This window comes from Apium graveolens, chromosome 5 (genome assembly GCF_009905375.1).
Source record: "Apium graveolens cultivar Ventura chromosome 5, ASM990537v1, whole genome shotgun sequence".
NCBI classification, from domain to species: domain Eukaryota; kingdom Viridiplantae; phylum Streptophyta; class Magnoliopsida; order Apiales; family Apiaceae; genus Apium; species Apium graveolens.
The window spans coordinates 2,619,734-2,641,685 of record NC_133651.1 but is presented as its reverse complement, the minus strand read 5'-3'; the positions used below and the strand labels follow the sequence as shown (position 1 = coordinate 2,641,685).

Genomic DNA, 21,952 nt, shown 5'->3' with positions numbered 1-21,952 from the left:
GTCTTTATTGCAATTTGAATTGAAGCCTGAAATATATTAGTTGCTAAGAACAAATTTGACTTTTAACATAGTTTATTCCATCAACGGATGTTCCCTATCCGTTGAAAGTCAAAATTGCTCTATCAACGGATAATCATTATCCGTTGAAAGACAAATACATTTCTGGAATTTTTATCCGTCAACGGATAAAACTGAAGTACCTTTCAACGGATGACAATTTGCCTTATCCGTTGAAATGTCACATCAATCGATTCAGGTGTTTAACAGCCGTTGATTCTATTCTCTTAACCGTTGATACTCATACATACATCTGTATGTATTGGTTTTAAAGGTAGTTTTTAGAATACTTACAGTTTATTCTTAAAACGGCTGAAATTCACTAACGCATATTTATTGATAAATCTTTTTTTTATATTTTTGTTTATTAATTTGAGAAAGCATATAAGTCCTTCTGATTGTTCATTTTTACTTTACGCTTTCTTAAAATTTCAAGCATTTACCATTTTCTCTCTGCAAAAACTTCAAGTTATTCTCTGCAATTTCTACTCACAACAATGGCACCAGTCGTGAAGATTATGTCTCAATCTGGGTTCATCTATGAAAAGAACAATTTCATAGCTTTGGTAGAAAAGAATGAAGCCCACTCAGACTATCACAAAATGATGGACTTCATCAAAAACTGTAAACTTAGCTATGCAATGCTGGAAGCCCCAACAATTTTCTGTGAAGTAGTTGAGGAGATTTGGACAACTGCTGAGTTCAACTCCATGGATATGACTATCTCCTTCACTCTCAAAGGTAAAACTCACTGTATTAACTGTGATGATTTACAAGCATGTTTTAAATTGCCTGAGAACAATGCCATGACACCACACACTGATAGTGATGTATCCAGCATGTTAGATTCCATAGGTTATTCTCTTAACTCTGCTAATTTAGGGAGTATTAGAAGAAAAGGCCTTAGGAAAGAATGGAGTTTCCTTGGGGATGCCTTTATAAAGGTTTTCTCTGGGAAAATTAGTAATTTTGATGCCATAACTTCATCTCTAGTTAATATGCTCTATATGCTTGTTTCTGATAGGTATTTTAACTTTAGCAACTATGTGATGCTAGAATTAGGTACTAGATTAGGTAACAAATCTAATAGACCTAATAACATCTATTATGCTAGATTCTTTATGTTATTGGCTAACCATGTTGCTGAAGGTTTAGTCATAATCAATGAGAATAATAAACTCAAGTGCTGGGCACAAGAGAAAAGAGTTCTTGCAGACTTGATGAGAATGGATCTTAACAGCAGTGTGTCATTGGTATATTTACCAATCATGAATGCACCTCAGGTAGGTGAGGTAATTGCTTCTACAACTCCTACTTCTTCCAACCCCTCTATTTCTTTATCTTCTAATGTGGCCATGAAATCTGTGATGCCCCAACAGATTTCTACCAAGGTCACCAAAACTAAACTTTCAAAATCAAAGACAAAGAAATCCACCTCTGTTGTTTCTCAAAAGACAACAGTTGTAACACCAACTATTAACCCTGAGGTGAGTGAACAGGGTGTGAGTGGTGAGGGGAGGGGTGAACATCAAAGAAACCCCCAGGATAAGGAAGGAAAGTTGAGTGCTTCCCAAGCTAGCCAAGCCACAGTTTCTCAAAAAGCTGTGGTGGTTGAAAAGGTATCTAGCACATCCCTAGTAGCATCCTCCCAAAAGGATGTTACTATTGAAAATAGTTCCAAACCAGGAACACAGAACAAACGAGGGAGGGACACTAAAGCCAAACACTCACCAACAAAAGCCTTTATTAGAAGAAAGAAGGCTAGAACCCAATCTTCTACACAGGGTGAACACACTGCACAGATACATCCATCTGTATCTATGCCTTCTCAAACTCAGTTTGATGTGACTCCAATAAATGTGGAGTCACAGCCCCATTCTCTCACAATAATCACACATCAATCACCAAACACTTCATCACCATCTCTGGATGTGGATATGTTATTCCCATCAATTCCTGATTCTCCCTCTTTACAACTCAGGGAGAAGCCCCACTCAAATACAGGTGATCATCATCTCTTGGATGATTTGTTGGATCACCCGCAAATTCTTTCAGATATAATTGAAGGATCTGTGTCACCACATCTCAAATCAATCTACACAGATTCAACAGTTATATCACTTTCAATTTCAACTTCTTTTCCTTCTTCAACGGATATCACTCATCCGTTGACAAGTGGTTGTTCTTCAACGGATAAGCTTAACAGCAGTTATCCGTTGATAACATCAGTTTCACCTTCAACGGATATTCCACATCCGTTGACAGTCTCTACACAAATAACTGAATTAATCCCAAGTGTAGAAGACATGAATACTGTGCAATCACTCTTAGGATTGAGGGAAGGGAGTGACAATTTGAGTGAGAGGCTGGGTTGCTCCCAGGCAAAAGGAGAGATTGAGAGCTCAAAAATGCATGCTATTTCTTCCAGCATGGCAAAAGTAAGTGAGTGGAGTACCACCTTAGTAGGTGAAGGTGAGGGAGTGAGTTGTGTGAGCCAGGGGGAGCCCCTGATGCAAGAACATAGAGAAAAAGAGAGAAAAGCAGGTACAGTAGATACAAGGGTGGAACCAGCCATTGCTAATGAGTCAATGATTGTGGATGATGCTGAAAAGGAAAGACAATTTCAGCAACATTACAAAGCTGTAATTGATAACATTTCCTTGGATGCTGACACTTTTACTCATCCTGTGACAGCCTATCAACTGTTGGCTGCTCAGGGCAATGAGAAAGCAGAAAGGTCACTACATCTAGTGCACACAACAGAATCTCTTCAAAGGGATAAAGCCGCCATTAACAAAATGCCTTCTACATCTGGTGAGCCATCTGAGGAATTTGGAGCAAATTCTGATGATGATGACTCTATTTCTTTTGATGGAAGCATGAACTTAGGGGGAGATGAAGGCCCTAGTTCAATTCCAAATCTACCTGAATGGGCCTTGACTAAGGAGTACAGATCAGGGGAATTCAATGTCTCTTTAGTCAAACAAATCAACACTATTCAACAGGCCATTCAGAATACTTCACATGCAAGTATCAAGGCTATCCTTCAAGCTCACCTGGACTCACTGCATCTCATGAAGCTGCAGCAAGTGAAGCAGAATCTGAGTATGGATGATCTCAGGAAGGATATTGCTGACTTGAAAACCTATACTTCAGAAAAATTGGATTCAGTCATGCCCTATGGTACATTGCAGGACTTGGTTTTGAGATTGAAGAAAGAATCTGTTACTGAAAAACGGTTGGCCAAGTTAGAAGACAGAGTTCAAGTTATTGAAAATTCTGTGGCCACCATTCTTCACAATCAACAATCTCAAACCAGTCTCCTAATGCAGCTGGCAAAAGCACAAGGCTTGACCCCTCTCCTTGATGATAACAAAAAGGGGGAGAGTAAAAGGGAAGGGGAAGGAGAGCCATCTACAAAAGTCAACATATCTAAAGTGCTAGTTCCTGCCATCACTACTTCTCCAATCATTCAAATCAAGGGCAAGCCTGATGGAATTGATTTGATTCAGCTAGCAGCAGCTGAAATTCAAGTGAAAGAGCAAAGGAGGAGAATTGATGAAAGGTTGCAACTGTTGTTTGGTTCTACACAAGACAAATCAACATCTGTGAAATACAGCACAAAAATTGAACCAATCAACATGGAGCTCATGCCAGTAGGGAGTCATAAGGATGGAGAAGCTTCTTCCAAAGAACTACAAGCTATAATTCTCAAGCCCAATGAAAGATCCAATAAGGACTCAACAAAGAATCCTTTAAAAGAAGTGGACTTTCCTCCTCCAAAAGCTGATGAGAACAAGATTTTAGGCAGAAGTATTGCTTATCTCAAAAAGACCATGGATGAGGCTGTAAGGAGAAATAGAGCTATTATCATTAGAGAGGGAAAGAGCATATGTGTGATGCAAGGACATCCCAAATTCTCAATAGCCAAGAAGGAAGAAGACAAGCAATTAAAGGCTGACAAAAGAGCACAAGCAAAGCTTGAACAACAGCTAAAGTCAAGTCTAGTTGAAAAAGAAAAAGGGATTGAAGTCAGGGGTGAAGACAAGACTACAAACCTAGATGAGGTTTTAGGGAGTATATTTGGTGAGAGTGTGGAAGAAAGAGAGGAATGGCAGAAGGGAAACAGAAGAAAGGTCAAGGCACATAGAAGGAGTGGAGATAACACTGAAGTAACCAAATCTATATCTAAACCACTACCTTCCATACCTGAACCCCTTGTTGCTGATCCCACAATAAACATCCATGGTGAACCAATCATTCCAAAAGAGGAACCTATTGATTGGGATACTATCAAATTGCCTACCTTTCTAACCACTCTTCCACTACCAAAGAAACAGAAAAGAAAACCAAAATCTACACCTCCCATAACCTTTAAGAAATTCACTCAAAAAAAAAACCTAAGCCTAAGTCACCCATTTCTAAAGATGATTATGTTCACATCTGTGACATAAAAGAAATTTCAGACATTGAACTCTATCTGGATGAGCTGGAGGATGTAAGGGGAATAGCTGCCTACAGACAGTTACCAGAGAGATTAGTGTTCAGATATAAAGGAGCTGGGGAAAGAACATGGCCTCTCCACAGGATTCTGGATGAAGGCTACTCTACCTTGATTAGAGTCTATTCAGCTATACAAAAGGATTCTGGCTTTACCAGAACTGCCAAGACTGAAATTCTCAACAAGATAGCCAATATAAGGAAAACTTGGAGGGAGCCCAATGCTTTACCCAGGACTTTACTCATTCAAGAAAGGGAAATGAAAATTCTCAAATCACCTCATTGGTTGATGGAATTTAGAGATGATAAAGGAGTCAGAAGATTTTTCAGACTTGAAGACCAACTCAAGATTGCCAGCAATGAAACTCTCAAAGAAATGCAATCTAAGTTGGATGTCAGTGTTGAAGATGAAGCTGAATTCTTCAGACAACTCCAACTCCAAATTGAGGAAAATGACAAAAGGCTAGGAAAGAAAACCAGGGAACAAAGAAGAAAAAGATGATTTGCTCAGACTAAAGGAGTGTCCTTGGAAACACTGTAAATCTTCAATTATCTCCTAGTACATACACTTTTGCAGCATTTTTAAATTTCTACTTAGTTTCAATTCATATATCTGTTAAGTGTTTTGTTATCATCAAGTTAACCCTGAATTTATGCCTACAATTCTTATAGACATAAATAGGGGGAGATTGTTAGGAATGTATGTGCATTAGTTTGATGATATGTTTAACAAAATACTTAAGTAGAAATTTAGTGTCTGTAGCCTCAACGGATAAGACCACTTTGGCTATCCGTTGATGGTGTAGCTTTACTTAGAAATAAGTCTAGTGTTGTAGCATATTTCAGTCTCTGTATTTAAAATGTAATTCTTGGAAGTTGAGAGAAACTATGAGTCATGTTGACTACTAGATGATATGCAGATAGGAAGGCCAATTGTAAATACTTCATGCCTTGTAATTTTGTATAAGTGAAGTGGTATCAACGGATGACTTAAAGACCTTCAACGGATGAGAAGCTAAGCTTCAACGGATGTCTCTAAAGCTTCAACGGATAAAGTCATCAACGGATAACATCCTTCAACGGATGAGTGCATCAACGGATGAAAGCTTCAACGGATAACATCCTTCAACGGATGAGTGCATCAACGGATGAAAGCTTCAACGGATGTTCTGATGATTAGCCGTTGATAAGGGGTAGTTGTACCTACAAACAGAGGCACATGGGTTGATAGAGACAACTGAGATGTGGTAGCCGAATTTCAGGAACAACAGAAAAAGCAGCCGTTCTTCTCTAGTACAAAGATGCAATAGTCAACAAAGTACTGGAGTGAACAGGAAAAGAAGCAAGTGAAGATCTTATTTTATTACTGTATTTTATATTGTTCTTCACTTGTACACTTGGTAATATATAAACCAAGTAGAAGCTAGTAATTAGATGTGAGATTTTCCAGAGCTGTTTAGAAAAATATTGAGAGAAAATTCATCTAGTTTGTACTAGGATGCAGCTGTGATCAACATTGTTTAATCACAGATTTTCTAAAATACCATCTCTGGTGGAACAACAAATCCACCAGAAAAGTTTTTAAGGTCTGTTGTGTTCTTTACATTTGTGCTTGAATATATATCTGTCTGTATTAGCTTAAAGCAATTCACACACTTGTTCTTCTTGAACACACAACTTTCATAAACTGCTCAAAACTTGAAAAAGTTTTGAGATTTACATTCAACCCCCCTTCTGTAAATCTCATTGTTAGTCCACTAGGAATAACAGTGATTCTGAATCAAGACTAATGAGTGAAGAGGAATGGAGGACTATGATCTAATTCCTACTGTCATATCATATGTATTGAGAGAGTTATCTTCTAATTGTCTAACTGCTTATACCGATGAGTAATTTAAAGTGGATGACTCTTATCCAATGCTTATAGTCATTTTTCCAGTGAGAAAGTTATCTTCTAATTATCTTAACTTTCATTTGTATTTCTTTGCTTCTAACTCGCTGATCCAGGAGTAGTGCAGAAGAATCCCCTCACGTTCTCTATATCATAGGTACGTAATGGTGTTTCATGTCGATGTTGCACATTTCCTCTGTGATATTTTTTTTTAATTATGATTGTTTTGCTTCTTTATTTCTTTCGTTTTTCTTATTATTTTTTTTGGTTTAGCTACCATTAGAAAGCTTGTGTACTCATCCATGATGGTAAGTGGCAGTTTCTTTTTCTCACTTCTAGTGAAAAAATTGACATGCTAAACAATTCGAGTTATTCTTAACACTATTACTTTATATTTATGTGCTGGTCACTGTAAGTTGCCTGATATCCTTTGGCACTTCTGAAACCACTAGTTTGTTGAATTAACTATTTCCTTTTGCTCTTAGATGAAAAATTAACCTGACTTATTAGTACATCTGAAAAGGGCAGTTCTCAATCATTGAGTGTAGACAAATTAAACAAGAAATCCTGAGTAGTTACGAAAGCTGGAAATTATGAGTTAAAATATCTGAAATGGTGATAGACCCATAAGGCGTGTCGCAGATCTATAGCACCACACCTATAGTTTGTCATCATTCAATGAGTTTAGCATAATGTTTTCTGTATGCAGGAGTGAAAAAATTCATTGCATTTCCTTCATTTCGAGATGACCTGAATTTTGGAGCATAATTGACATGGTGCATCAATATGCTCTGTGTTTCACATTTTGCAAATATGCATAGATTGTATTGTGCTAAACTCTTACATGCAGCCTTTAGATATCATGTTGGTTCTGTGTGTTTTCACCATGTTGCCAAGGAAAATAGGATAATAAGACTCATAGGGTAGTTTCTCAGATGAATAAATTTCTGCTTATTTTTGTAAGAAGATAAAATTAATCCTGTATTTAAATTTTCCTTTTGTGTACAGTTAGATGTCGGCTGAAGATCCCACAATAAACGATCCATCACTACTTGAAGGGGTAACTGCAGTACTAAAATATCTGAAATGCAATCTATGTGGATGCAATTTCTCTTTCTAAGGAATTAGAAAGAAGCCCTTGCATAAGGTACATGAAAACCCGTGATTTTTATTTAAATAAATATCTTTATCGGGTAGTTGAATCAAGAGAGATAGCTCAGATAGTTGTTGCCAGACTGGTTTTGAATTACATAAATACTTTTAACTCATACATGCAGCGTTAGAAGTAGGGTAAGAGATCATACTGGCTCTGTGTGTTTTCGAGAAAAATAGGATAATGAGACTCGTGGATTCTGGATAAAGCAGTTTGCCACATTTAGAGAATCATGCTCCTTCTTCATAAAGAAAAATTATATTAGTGCTTTAAGTAGATTTTACTTATATATAGAGGTACATGCCAACTAATGAACTAACAATAAACCATATATCAAATGTTTGGAAGAGCGATCTTGTTACCAGAATAATATGAAATAAAATCCATGTAGGTGCAGTTGCTCCCTTTTAAATATAACAAAGAGGCCCTTGCATTAGGTACACAAAACTAGTAATCACAAGACAAATCCAGGATCTACCTACAATATGAATAACAGCTGCGTACATATTACTCTCTCCAGTCTCCAGTCCCTACTTTCGAGTGGGAGACATACTGGTATACTTGCTTTGGTTTGGTTTGTTGCATTTAGAAACAACTCTTCTACAAATGATCAAAAATTTCTTGACGTAGTTTGCATACATAAGAATCAGGAAAATTATGGCTATGAAAGAATGAATGTTTTTTAGACTGCCAGTATGCCAGGTTTCGGTTGTATGGAGTTAGTGCATACTCTATGTGATTTTCTATGGCTGTGAAAGAATGGAAGTCTTTCTATTTCTTATCGTTTTTTTATAATGCAGGTGGCATGTAGGTTTGTTTGTGAAAGTCCCAACAGATTTAAATTGATGGTAATGGGTTGTTTCTGATCTTTGAGGTATTTCCTTATGTCTTTGTATCTCAGAGTTGACCATATTATTGGTAGTTTCCGAATTCTGGGGGTTAGTACTTGTAAGTGCTTTACTGCTTCTGAACTTTGCTGGTTAGTACTTGAGAGATTTACTGTTTCTTATCGCTGCTTTTTGATGCAGACAGCATGTAGGTTAGTATGTGACCCAACAGTTTGCCGGTGTAAGAGCATTGAATCAATGGAAATGGCTTGTAGCTGACCTATAAGGTATTCCTTTGTTGTATTTGTATCTTAGCTGGCCTTATTGTTTCTGAATAGTGGTTCGACTTGAAAGTGCTCTACTGCTTTTTTTCTTGTTCTGTTACTTGGATAACTTATCCCTGGTGATTTTTCTTCGGATAAGCTTACTCTAGGAATCTATCTTCCAACCATATTGAACAGCTCATGGGGTTCTCTAGTGCTTGTTTCTATACATAATCTTGATAAGGGGTTGCTCTGTGCAGAGGGATTCTTGATTAAATATGCATGTATCATAGTATCAATTAAATCATGTTGATAAGATGTCACATAAATGCACCAAAGTTTAATAATTTCATCAAAATTTGACGGGTCATGATTGCGACGGATTACAGCAATTATATCTTGCTTGTCGGGGTAATTCTGCGTACTATGAACTTATATTAGAAGAAAACACAGTAGCCATCTTAATTGATGAATATAAGAGAAATCACGAGAATGGTTCATGGCTAGAAAGTTTACCGTAGGCACCCTTTTTCCTATTATATTAAATTGTGAAGGATTAGTTAAATAAAAAGATCATCATTTGAAAACCTAATGTTTACCTCTATGACAGTGGATGATATAGGTGGACAGAGGTTTGATTTCTATTCTCTTTTTTTTTTCCTTTAAAAACGTAGCTTGAAGTGTGTGACTCTCTGTCTGAAATTACAAAACCATATTGGCCAAAAGTATTGCAGTTGCAGATTTGCAGGCCATAAAAATAGCTACAACTTGGCAAATTTAGGCTCATTGGGTACAGTGTTATTTGCTGTACTAATCTTCTGTGTCAAACAATCAAATTTATACTTTATCCTTTGACAATCTCAATTGTCCACTTATGTGTTCTCTCCTGAACCTAGAAGCATAATCCCTATTAGCAAGGCTCTTCAGACATTTCATTTGCTCTTCCAATCTTTTGTTTTTTACACCCATCCAGTTGAAAATCTAGTCATCATTAATGCTGAATCTTCAATGCTTTAGTTCCTTTACAAATCATTGCTCATTTGAAGTAGTTTTGAACTAATAATATTAAAAGATTACTCACCCGTCCAAAAATCTTCATATTCCATTCTCTCAATCACACTGTCAACCTGAAATAATCAATTTTTTTATGATCCGACCATCATCACAAAGAAAGCTATCTATATCACAAGGCCACGCAGTGTTTCCAACATGGTTGTGAACAGAAACCTGGGCCTTCTCATTCTTCAGCATTTAGTTCTTATGCTAGCAAGGCAGGTCTCTGGTGATTACTATCACCGTATCCATCATCACTCTTTAGAAAATGAAAGAGCTGCACTTCTGGCATTTAAAAGGACCATATAATATGGCCCAAATTCCACACTTGCAAACTGGAATTAGACCACTAGTGTGTGCAGCTTTAGTGGTGTATTTTGTAACCAAAAGCAGCAAGTTGTTACCAAACTTATACTTCTGGACACTGAACTTGTAGGCCTGCTGTCGCCCTATATTTCTAACCTTACAGGGCTTCGAGTTCTAATATTAACGGATAATCACCTGTCCGGGATCATTCCTTCAGAATATTCCTCCCTCTACCATCTCCGACTTTACCGGCTGGATGGGAACAGATTGCATGGTCCAATACCTGATATTTTTTCTTCTTTTTCAAACTTTTTGCTCTTTTCTTTGGCAGGAAACAACTTAGCAGGCACAATTCCGGTATCCCTCTTTTCTAATTGCACTTCATTGCATAACATTAATCTTTCTGAGAACTCCCTCACAGGGATTCCATTATTTGGTAACTGCGTAAACTTATGGAATCTCAACTTGTATAACAATCAATTTACTGGAGCATTACCTCTCTTTTTAACCAATGCTTCTTTCATGTATAATTTGGATTTGGAGTATAATCTTCTTTCTGGTGATTTTCCAGCTCAGACGATAGCCAAGCTACCTAAGCTGAAAAATCTTCACTTATCATATAATAACATGGTCAGTCATGATCACACCACTAATCTTTGCCCATTCTTCACTGCTCTTGCGAACTGCACTGCCTTAGAGGAACTTGAACTTGCTGATATGGGCCTTGGTGGAATCTTGCCTAGTTCCATAGGACAACTTAGTGTCAAGTTAAAGTACATGTTGCTTGGTGAATACCAGATAGCTGGATCAATACCTTTGGTGTTGGGAAATCTTTCTTCCCTCGCAACCCTAAATATGTCAAATAATCTGCTGAATGGAACCCTCTCAGCAGAAATAAGCCAGTTACAGAGCTTAGAACAATTAATCTTATCAAACAATCACTTGACTGGTGAGATTCCGGCAGCACTGGTACTGTATCCTAAGCTTGGTCTACTTGATTTGTCAAGGAATAAATTCTTTGGCACAATTCCGGAAGGTTTAGGGAACTTAATCCAGATAAGATACATGTTCCTTTAACAACAATCTTCTTTCAGGAGAGATACCGCAAACATTAGGCCGCAAACATTAGGGCGATGCACAGATCTTGACAAGATTGACTTGTCCTATAACATGTTAACAGGAAGCATACCTCCTGATGTCATAGGTATGCGTGAGATCCAGATGTATCTGAATTTTTCACATAATCAAGCTTCAAAATGTACAAGAAATTGATCTTTCCTCAAATAACCTCAGTGGAAGAATATTTGTTCATATATATCGAATTGCATTGCGTTGAGGACGTTAAATTTGTCAAACAATCCCCTTGTTGGGCAGCTTCCAGAGTCCTTGGGTGTTCTCAAGAACCTTGAAGTTTTTGACATTTCAATAAATAGCTTATCTGGAACCATTCCAACGAGTTTAAGTAATATCCATAGTTTCATCTTTCTGAATCTTTCTGGCAATGCCTTTTCTGGAACAAATCCATCTGGTGGCATATTTCAATCTGCCATGAATTTATCTTTTCTGGGCAATCGACACCTCTGTGGGTCAGTAGCAGGAATTCCAATATGCCATCAGAAAAGACATTATTTTCATTCACCCGTGTTCTTAAGTATATTCTGTGTTATCATATCTATATCAGCTTTCTTTTCAACAATATGTTGTGTAATTGGATACATCAGAGGCACTTTTTCAGCCCTGTCTGAGACAGATAGAATTTCAGAACCAGAGAGGGTCCCTAATTTTCCAAGAATATCGTACAAACAACTCTCAGAGGCTACCGGAGGATTTGATGAGCAGAGAATAATTGGATCAGGAAACTATGGGCGTGTATATTAGGGAGTACTTTCAGAAGGGATACCATAGCGATCAAAGTGCTACAATTTCAAACCGGAAACTCTACTAAAAGCTTTGCCCGGGAATGCCAAGTTCTCAAAAGAATTCGACACAGAAACCTTATTAGAATTAAAACAGCTTGTAGCTTACCTGATCTCAAGGCCCTTGTTCTTCCTTAAAATGGAAGTTTGGACAGTCATCTCTACCCACAACTAGGCATGAACCTACATTCTGATTCTTCAGAGAAACTCATTCAAATCGTTAACATTTGCAGTGATATTGCTGAAGGGATGGCTTACCTGCATCACCATTCCCCAGTAACAGTCATACATTGTGACTTGAAACCAAGCAATATTCTCCTTGATGATGACTTGACAGCTCTGATCTCTGATTTTGGCATTGCAAGATTGGTGACGGCAGTTGGAGGGGAAAATGCGGTGGTTACAGAAAATACGGGAAGCTCAACAACAAACATATTATCAGGAACTATAGGCTACATTGCACCAGGTAAATAAATATCTCTTGCCTGCGCATCTCCACTCTCCAGTGCTGAATAAGAGAAAAAATTATCAAATAAACGCTCAGGAATAGAATTGGTTGTGTCTGTGGGTTCTAAACTTATAACAGTAAATGCACATGACATAACTAAACACCAGAATCATGAATTTGAGTTCCCATTTATCCATTGTGAACCTCATACAAGTCATAAGTACGAAATTGAGTGTGATTTTCATAATAATTAACTTTATTGTTTTAAAAATGAGTACTGGCTATATCGAGCAAGATTTACTTTATTTACTAGTGTATAAGTAGTAATCCCAATCTTTTATCTATCGTCAATGTTATTTTCTGATACAGAGTATGGGTTTGGATCAAATACGTCCACGCAAGGAGATGTATACAGCTTTGGAATCCTAGTCCTGGAAATGGTGACAAGAAAGAGACCAACAGATGTAATGTTTGTTGGAGGATTAAGCCTGAGAAAATGGGTCAAGAGTTACTATCCTCATAAGTTGGAGAATTTAATATACTCTTCACTGGTGAGAGCTCTGTGTGATCAGCCACCTGATGCAAAAAGTATGTGGGTAATTGTGATAAGGAAATTGGTTGAGCTGGGTATTCTCTGTACGCAGTATTCTCCCTCGGAAAGACCAACAATGCTTGCTGCTGCTGATGACTTGGATCGCCTCAAGAGATACTTAACTGGGGACACCACTGCAACGTTTACCTCATCAGTTGGTATATCATCTTCCACTGCAGGTAATGACTGATTAGCAATTAAGACAGACTGAATTTTGTGGCAAGTACACTGCTAGGGACTTATATGTCAGATTAATAGCAAACGTATCATAAAAATTATGGGAGTTGTAAAAAAATGAATCGCAAAAAGTACTCTTTGTACAGTTTAATTTCCCTAGACACTCATTCAGAGAGTGGGATATTTGATATAACATCATATAACATATAGAGTCGCGCTCTAGTAAGAACAAATATTAGCCTGCGAGAACACTATTGTTCTGCAGCAGAACAATAATGCAACATTAAAACATTAAAAATATGAAGAATATACTGAATAGTTGTTCTGCACTTTTAGAAGAGTGCATAACAATTGTTCCGACTATTCTCACATCAAAAATGTTTTCACCTGAATCATGCCCATATCATATATGTTTAATTTGGTGTATTGTTGGTTTAATTTGGTTTACATAATGTTAATGATCCACAAATCTTTTTCAGAATTCCGTTTTAAATTATTTGATCAACTGTGAAATCTCGAACTTGTTAAGGAATAAGGTTGAAGGAAAGGGTTAAGATGACACAGGTTTCAAGTGCAAGCTGTTTGCTCTCTGTAACACTGATATTGCCAGAATCCAGCTGTAGGAAATTGATTCAGTAGATCTTTAGAGAAAAACATGTAGGTCAAATTTGGTTTTATATGTTAATAGCTTCTGTATCTGGAAAAACCGACATCTCGAGAACTCATTTTGGATTTTATAATCATTTATAACTACCAGTTTAAACTGCTGGTACCCTTCTCTCCGGGTGTCCTAGTAAAGATGAGTAGTGAATTTTGATGCATCTGCGTTCATCATGTTATGTGATTAAGCTCTGATAAGGGCTTTGAACAAGGGCGGAGTCCTAGTAAAGATGAGTATGGATTTTGATGCATCTGTGTTCATCGTGTTATGTGATTAAGCTCTGATAAGGGCTTTGAATAAGGGCAGATTCATGTAGGGGCCAACGGGGACACGTACCCCCACAGAAACAAAAATTAGTAATTCGAATAAATGTACCAAAGCTGGAACTTATCAGAATAACACAGTGTTATTAGAAATTAAACTGTATCCATATTGCATACATGGACAAAAGCTTCTTGCTACTATAATCTTGATCCGGAAACAGACACATATATCAACATAAAGAAAAGAAAAGAAGCACAACACAAATTTTGGCGGTGCTTATCTTCAAATGTCATATAAGAACTTGCTAAAGAGTTTCATGTGTTCTGCTTGCAGAGAAATCGCAACAGATAAGCTGCCATCATTAGAAGGGCTAGGCAACACGAAGCTCAGTCCTTCATATGCAATTCCGCCAGGTCCCATAAATATCGGTCTTCCCCAACCAAAGTCAGCGTCGTGGATAGGCAGCCTTGCCCAACTGGTGATCCCAAGATTCGGACACCTAAAACTGTGTGCTCCTCGGACAAGAGCCTTAAGATCAGGCTGTAATTCCAAGTAATCAAGGGCAGATCTCAAGTACTCGTTGTCCATTCTCACTAATGCATCGTGGATCTTACTAGCACTATACCAAGTAGGCTTTGATACGAGATCTCCTGCTACTGCTATAGGCGTAGCAGTGAATATAACATTCCCAAAGTAGCCTGGAGGAAGTGCAGGACGGAGCCTGGCTCTCCCATCAGTTGCAATAAACAACTTGCTCTCCTGATCTTCTGGAAGTCCGCGGGCTTTACACACTGATCGCCACACGTGTCCAGCCAACATTTCATAGGAGCTATACGCAATGGTATTGCCTTCTTCCTTAGACTTGGCCTTAAGGATATTGAGCTGGTCTCGAGTTAACTTAAAAATCGAAACAGCTGTTTCAGGAACAACATCAGGATTCGTTTTCATGGACGGAGGGGGTTGGTATTCAACGTGTTGGAAAGCCGGCTTAGGAGGGTCACGAGCTCTGAGGAGGGTGCGATCAATGAAAGGCGGGATGGTCAGGTCAAGTCCCCGAGCCATATCGGACCATGTGTTAATGAAATGGAGACCAGAAGCACCATCTGCAGCATGATGTTGCATACCAACTCCAAGTGAAACTCCACCACATTTAAAGTAAGTCACCTGCTCAATTCACCAGAAAATGGGAAATTACTGGTGAGATCATGTCTCCTAATATTGACTACACAACAGTTTTCTTACAATTCATAGTGGTTGAACCAAACCCACTTGAAACCAACCAAACCCCTCACCCATCTTACAGAGATATTTAAATATGATCTAATGGAAACATGATCAAAGAATTAGTCCAATTATAAATCATATTTATAATTATTAAGTGATTAAAGATCTTGTTGGGCCTTCCTCCGACACTGTAATGTTTTAGAATGACCGATTACTTAACATGATATAAGATCCTGTTAGGAACTTCCTAACTTATTTTTCCGACACTTTAATATTTTAGAGTGACCGATTACTTAACATGTATAAGATCTTGTTAGGAACTTCCTATGACAACTTATTCCTCCGACACTTTAATGTTTTAGAGTTAGGTACTTCCTATGACAACTTATTCCTCCGACACTTTAATGTTTTAGAGTGACCGATTACTTAACATGATATAAAATCATGTTGGAACTTTCTACGACAACTTATGTTTTAGAGCGACGGGTTACTTAACAATTATTATTTTTTGAATGATTTATAAATTAAATCTATTCACAGAAAGGAACCTTTTACTGGCTGTACTTATTGTATGTTTGACTGCCAAAAGATTAAGAATTTGACCAAAGGACTTTTCAGAAAAACAGGCCAGATATTTGCAAACTGTACTAATATCAAATTGTCAAAGAATATGAAGTCTAAACACAAAGATGCCTTATATAATGAAATAAATCAAAGTGTGTAATTCTCAACAGACAAGAACAAAAACACACAACTAACTACCTAAAAACCTGTTCAATAATGGGACTTGTGGCTTAGAATTTAAGATATAACACCAATTATTTGACTTTGTCTTACTATTACTGGATATAGAAATAAATAACAACTTATTTATCATTCGACCTCTTGTTATCGAGAAAAATGACATATATCTGTCATGTTAAATTCACCAAAAAATGTAATAATATTACTCTATGCTTAACCCTAACCCTGACAATTGTCTTTTTTTAACTTTTAAGGTCAAAATTTAATCAATTTGAACTGGATAAGTTAAAACTGGAGGAATAACGATCAAGCCAAATGTTAATTATGCCGTATAAAATTATGCAAACTGCAAAATAATTCAACGAAAATGCATGAAGTGGGTACTTGTATTTGTATATATATCATTTCAAAATATCGGTTAAGTGTTTTTTCACCAGAACAGCCGATTACAATTTACGGTTTGTTCGACTCGATTTGGTTGGTCTAGATGACGTGTGACTTTTTATTAATGAATTAACATCTGTGTTCTTGAAAGAGAATTTACCTGCAATACCAAAAGAGAGTAGGAGTCTATTCCAAGAGAATAATCAACAGCCGGAATAAGTTTCCGAAGCTCCAACGTGGGCGCGAAGTCTCCGAACTCATCGATAACTCCGTCGGATTCCGCCTCGACGAAAAGCACACCTTGTCCTTGACAGTCAATCTCCACGCGCCCGTCCTCGTCCTTCTTTAACCTCCCAGCCATCGGATAGAACGGCACCAAGGCGTAGCTCAGCGCGTCCTTCAATACTTTCGCATCGAAAAAATTAGTCGATCCCGTAGGCCTGTAAAAATACACACTGGGCGTGTGAAAATTCGGCACCACCAGGTCCACGTTGGCGTTCCATAAACTCCGACGTGGCGTCTCCTGCGCTGGCCCCACCATCGTCGAATCTCGTACAATGATCTTCATGTTGGTCTACACTTAACTGATCTCGTCTATGTGTAATATAGCCCTGCAAACTCAAACTAAGATATATAAACAGACAGAACAAACGTAAACGTATGTTATAGCATATCATATCGTAGACTCGAAATACGTTGCATGGAAGAAACTGACCTGATAATGAAAATAGTGGGTAGGAGTAGGGATGAAAGTAGGTAGGGAAATGGGAGTAATTTTGTTAGGAGGAGAAAGCGAAAACAAACAAGAGATTTGTTGAAATCGCTACTCAAACGCATAGACTTTGTGGTTTTATTTATAGTTTTCAAGAACTTACCTACCGCGCGCATGTACAAGATGATGATGCAACTTTAAATAAATAAATACTAATTCTTCTAGATCAAATAATGATTTGACTCGTTATAACGCGGGGGTAATTAAGAGTCTTGAGGGTATGTACGTCTGTGATTAATTATAAATTGAAAAAAATAGTCATGATGACGAAGTTAGAAGATAGATATGTTCCTTATGATATGAAAAAAATAGTTATGATGACAAAATTAGAAGATAGATATGTTACTTTCTCTGTCCCGTTAATTAGGATACATAGTTACATATTAGGTGTGGCATGAAAGTTAAGAAAAAATATATTTTCTTCGTTTGTTCTTAGTTGTCACATTTACTTATGAAATTAAATTATTCAATTTTCGATTAAACGTTATACATTACTCTTATATTATTTAAAAAAATGAAAATTAAATATTAAAGTAGATCAAATGTACTTTTGAATGATGTAATTTTTTTATTTTTTAAATTATAAATATTTACAAATATCGATCAAACTTTTGTCAATTTAATTATATCAAAGTCAAACTTGACAACTAAAAAAGAATGTAAAACGTAATTAAATAATAATTTTTTTTTTAAAAAAAGTAGGTAAAATGATATGACCGATTATTATTTAATATATAAATTGAGTGTATAAGAAAGTAATGGATATTAGCAGTGTAGATATGTACGTGAGGATGACCTCAGGAGTAGTAGCATGAAGTTATAATATTTTCTCATATAAATGCACGAGGGTAAAATTGTAAAATCAGAATAAAATATTGTTATTTACAAAATTGCCATTAAAAATATATGAATGCACTGTATAACCCCAGGGGAGTTCCTGAGGCGATCCTCAGGCCCATTTTTCTCTATTTTTTATATTACTCTAAAAAAATTACTATTTTTTGAGTGAATACAGATGAGAGTAACGTCCTTAAAAAACTATATAAAATTGAACAAGTTGTTTTTTACTAGAGTTAACTGTATACTTAAGTGCATGCTCTGAAGTCTGAACAGTTAACTGTAAAAGCTAAGACCCACATTTTCTGATATAATATTGAGGAGATTGAGTGGCAAAGTCAGAAGTATGACATGGTTTATAGATTGTAATGTAAATCCTCCAATTGTGTCAACCAATAATGTAACAGCCCGCACATCCGGACCATTAATTCTAAATCAAAACTAATATAAAATACAATTTACTAATCCAAAATTCTATTACAAAGATGACTACTACAAAAACGCAGCTAACGGAAGTCCAACAGTTAATATGCCCCAATTCCTAGTCCTCGAACTCCAATGCTATTCCACTCGAATCTCGGACAAAACCTGAAATTGTAAGTAATGAGCTATACAGCCCAGCAAGTACAAATTGACTAACTATTTAACCGGAAAACAATGGGTGTTTTTAATAAAACAAATTTTCTCAAAACGATAATAATTTTGTAAAAACAAATTCTAAAATAAATCCAACCCAAAGTTTTATATTTTAAAATTCAGAATTTAAAACAGAACAGAGCATATTTTTATAACAGATTAGAACTGCGTAAAACAGAACGAAACGATAATTCTTATAAATACCACAGTCTTGATCTACGGCCACACTTTGCCAGTAGCCGGCATCTAATTCTTATTCTTATTCTCATATACCACACTTTGCCAGTGGTCGGCATCTAAAGTTCAATAATTACGCGCCCTTAATAGGTATCTAAAGTTGCACACTTGTGCGCCTAATAAGGGTATCTAAGGCTAGTTCCGGAACTATAGCGTAAATTACGAACAGGTTCGAAAACGTAGAGACTGGGTTTCAAAAGATTCTCGTATCTTATTTCTTATACAGTTCGAAACAGAATTCTTATATCTTATACGAAATTCGAAAATCAGAGTATCAAAACTTTTCCGAAAATATAAGTAAGTCAAAAAGTACTTACCTCAAAGCCTGACCAGATCTGAATTTACTCTTTTTGATCCTCTAAATGATATTTTCTTGGAAAACACGAAACACGAAAGCTGAAGATAACGAAAAGACCTTTCCGAAAAGTCCAGAATCACTGAATTCTGACTTACGATGAATTTTCTACGAATTTTACAAAACAGCTGATTTTTGCTGAGAAAGTCCTACGAATTTTAATGATAAAAACAAGGAATACGAATATGGTGTATTTATAACGATACAAAACCCTATTTCTTAACCTACAAGTTATCCATATTAGAATCTGATCCAAATTTTAGGCATGTTATTCTAATTCAATTTTAAATCCTAATCTTAATCAAATTTTAATACTTTTTTCTATTATTCTATTATTAATCGAATTCTAAAAAATTACGGAATATTACATACTACCCTCCTTAAAAAGAATTTGGTCCCCAAATTCACAACAATCCTAAAGTTCGAGACACATCTACCCCCTGATCTACCAAAGGTCAAACTATGGTCCACAAGATCGAATCCTAGGGAATGTACTAGTCCCATACCTAATACACTCCGAAAGACAGCCTGCTCTGATACCAACTGTAACAGCCCGCACATCCGGACCATTAATTCTAAATCAAAACTAATATAAAATACAATTTACTAATCCAAAATTCTATTACAAAGATGACTACTACAAAAACGCAGCTAACGGAAGTCCAACAGTTAATATGCCCCAATTCCTAGTCCTCGAACTCCAATGCTATTCCACTCGAATCTCGGACAAAACCTGAAATTGTAAGTAATGAGCTATACAGCCCAGCAAGTACAAATTGACTAACTATTTAACCGGAAAACAATGGGTGTTTTTAATAAAACAAATTTTCTCAAAACGATAATAATTTTGTAAAAACAAATTCTAAAATAAATCCAACCCAAAGTTTTATATTTTAAAATTCAGAATTTAAAACAGAACAGAGCATATTTTTATAACAGATTAGAACTGCGTAAAACAGAACGAAACGATAATTCTTATAAATACCACAGTCTTGATCTACGGCCACACTTTGCCAGTAGCCGGCATCTAATTCTTATTCTTATTCTCATATACCACACTTTGCCAGTGGTCGGCATCTAAAGTTCAATAATTACGCGCCCTTAATAGGTATCTAAAGTTGCACACTTGTGCGCCTAATAAGGGTATCTAAGGCTAGTTCCGGAACTATAGCGTAAATTACGAACAGGTTCGAAAACGTAGAGACTGGGTTTCAAAAGATTCTCGTATCTTATTTCTTATACAGTTCGAAACAGAATTCTTATATCTTATACGAAATTCGAAAATCAGAGTATCAAAACTTTTCCGAAAATATAAGTAAGTCAAAAAGTACTTACCTCAAAGCCTGACCAGATCTGAATTTACTCTTTTTGATCCTCTAAATGATATTTTCTTGGAAAACACGAAACACGAAAGCTGAAGATAACGAAAAGACCTTTCCGAAAAGTCCAGAATCACTGAATTCTGACTTACGATGAATTTTCTACAAATTTTACAAGACTACTGATTTTTGTTGAGAAGAGCCATACGAATTTTATTAATTAAGGCGGGGAAGACGAATAGGGTGTATTTATAACGAGACAAAACCCTATAGCTTAACCTACAAGTTATCCATATTAGAATCTGATCCAAATTTTAGGCCCAAAACTCTAATTCAATTTTAAATCAAAATCCTTATCCAATTTTAATCTTTTTTATTCTATTATTCTTTTATTAATCGAATTCTAAAAAAAATTACGGGATATTACATACTTCCCTCCTTAAAAAGAATTTGGTCCCCAAATTCACAACAATCCTAAAGTTCGAGACACATCTACCCCCTGATCTACCAAAGGTCAAACTATGGTTCACAAGATCGAATCCTAGGGAATGTACTAGTCCCATACCTAATACACTCCGAAGAACATCCTGCTCTGATACCAACTGTAACGACGCGCACATCCGGACTATGAAATCTAAATATCAAACTAAAATAAAATACAATTTACTAATACGAAAATCTATTACAAAGGTGTCTATTACAAAAGCGCAGCTAAAAGCGGAAGCCCAAAAGTCAATCTACTCCAAAACTAAGGTCCTCGAACTCCAATGCTATACAACTCGAATCTCGGACGAAACCTGAAATTGTAAGAATGAGCTATACAGCCCAGCAAGAAAATAATCGATCCAACTAGTAGGCCAAGTAACACATACACATATTAAAAAAATACGATAATCAATATGATACGATATAAGAAACAAACACTTTTGATACATATTCTTATTCTTATTCGATACACATAGCACATAAACAACAATAATTCAAAATCCATAACCCATGCCACGACCACTACAACCCGGTGATAACGGTCCTAAATTTTCATAAAACTGTCACTACAATCCGGTGACTGCGGTCCTAAATTCTTATTCGATATTTTCACAAACCATGGCACAAATCAGAGATCTAAAATTATCGTCTACACACCACATATATACAATAATACGTATACTTGTAACACATAATACATTCAAAAATATCATCACTTAGCCCATATTTTGATAATCAAATATAAACGCATAACATACAATTTTGAAAACACTAGTAAGATCGATCGAAAACTTACCTTAAAATCTGACCAGATCTGAATATAGCCTTTTTGACCCACTAAACGATATTT

The 21,952-nt window shown here is 36.4% G+C and overlaps 1 protein-coding gene and 1 pseudogene across 1 annotated transcript; one reads left to right on the top strand and one right to left on the bottom strand.

Annotated features, from left to right (window-relative positions):
* Positions 1-8,727: 8,727 nt before the first annotated feature.
* Positions 8,728-13,641, top strand: LOC141661963 (uncharacterized; annotated as a pseudogene).
* Positions 13,642-14,231: 590 nt separating this feature from the next.
* On the bottom strand, positions 14,232-17,333 carry LOC141661964 (shikimate O-hydroxycinnamoyltransferase). Its single transcript, XM_074468998.1, has 3 exons — positions 17,176-17,333; positions 16,621-17,071; positions 14,232-15,272 (listed from the first exon to the last, which is right to left on the bottom strand). The coding sequence occupies exons 2-3, from the start codon at positions 17,026-17,028 to the stop codon at positions 14,391-14,393; spliced, it is 1,290 nt and encodes a 429-aa protein (XP_074325099.1). The 5' UTR covers positions 17,029-17,071; positions 17,176-17,333; the 3' UTR covers positions 14,232-14,390.
* Between the last annotated feature and the right edge of the window lie 4,619 nt (positions 17,334-21,952).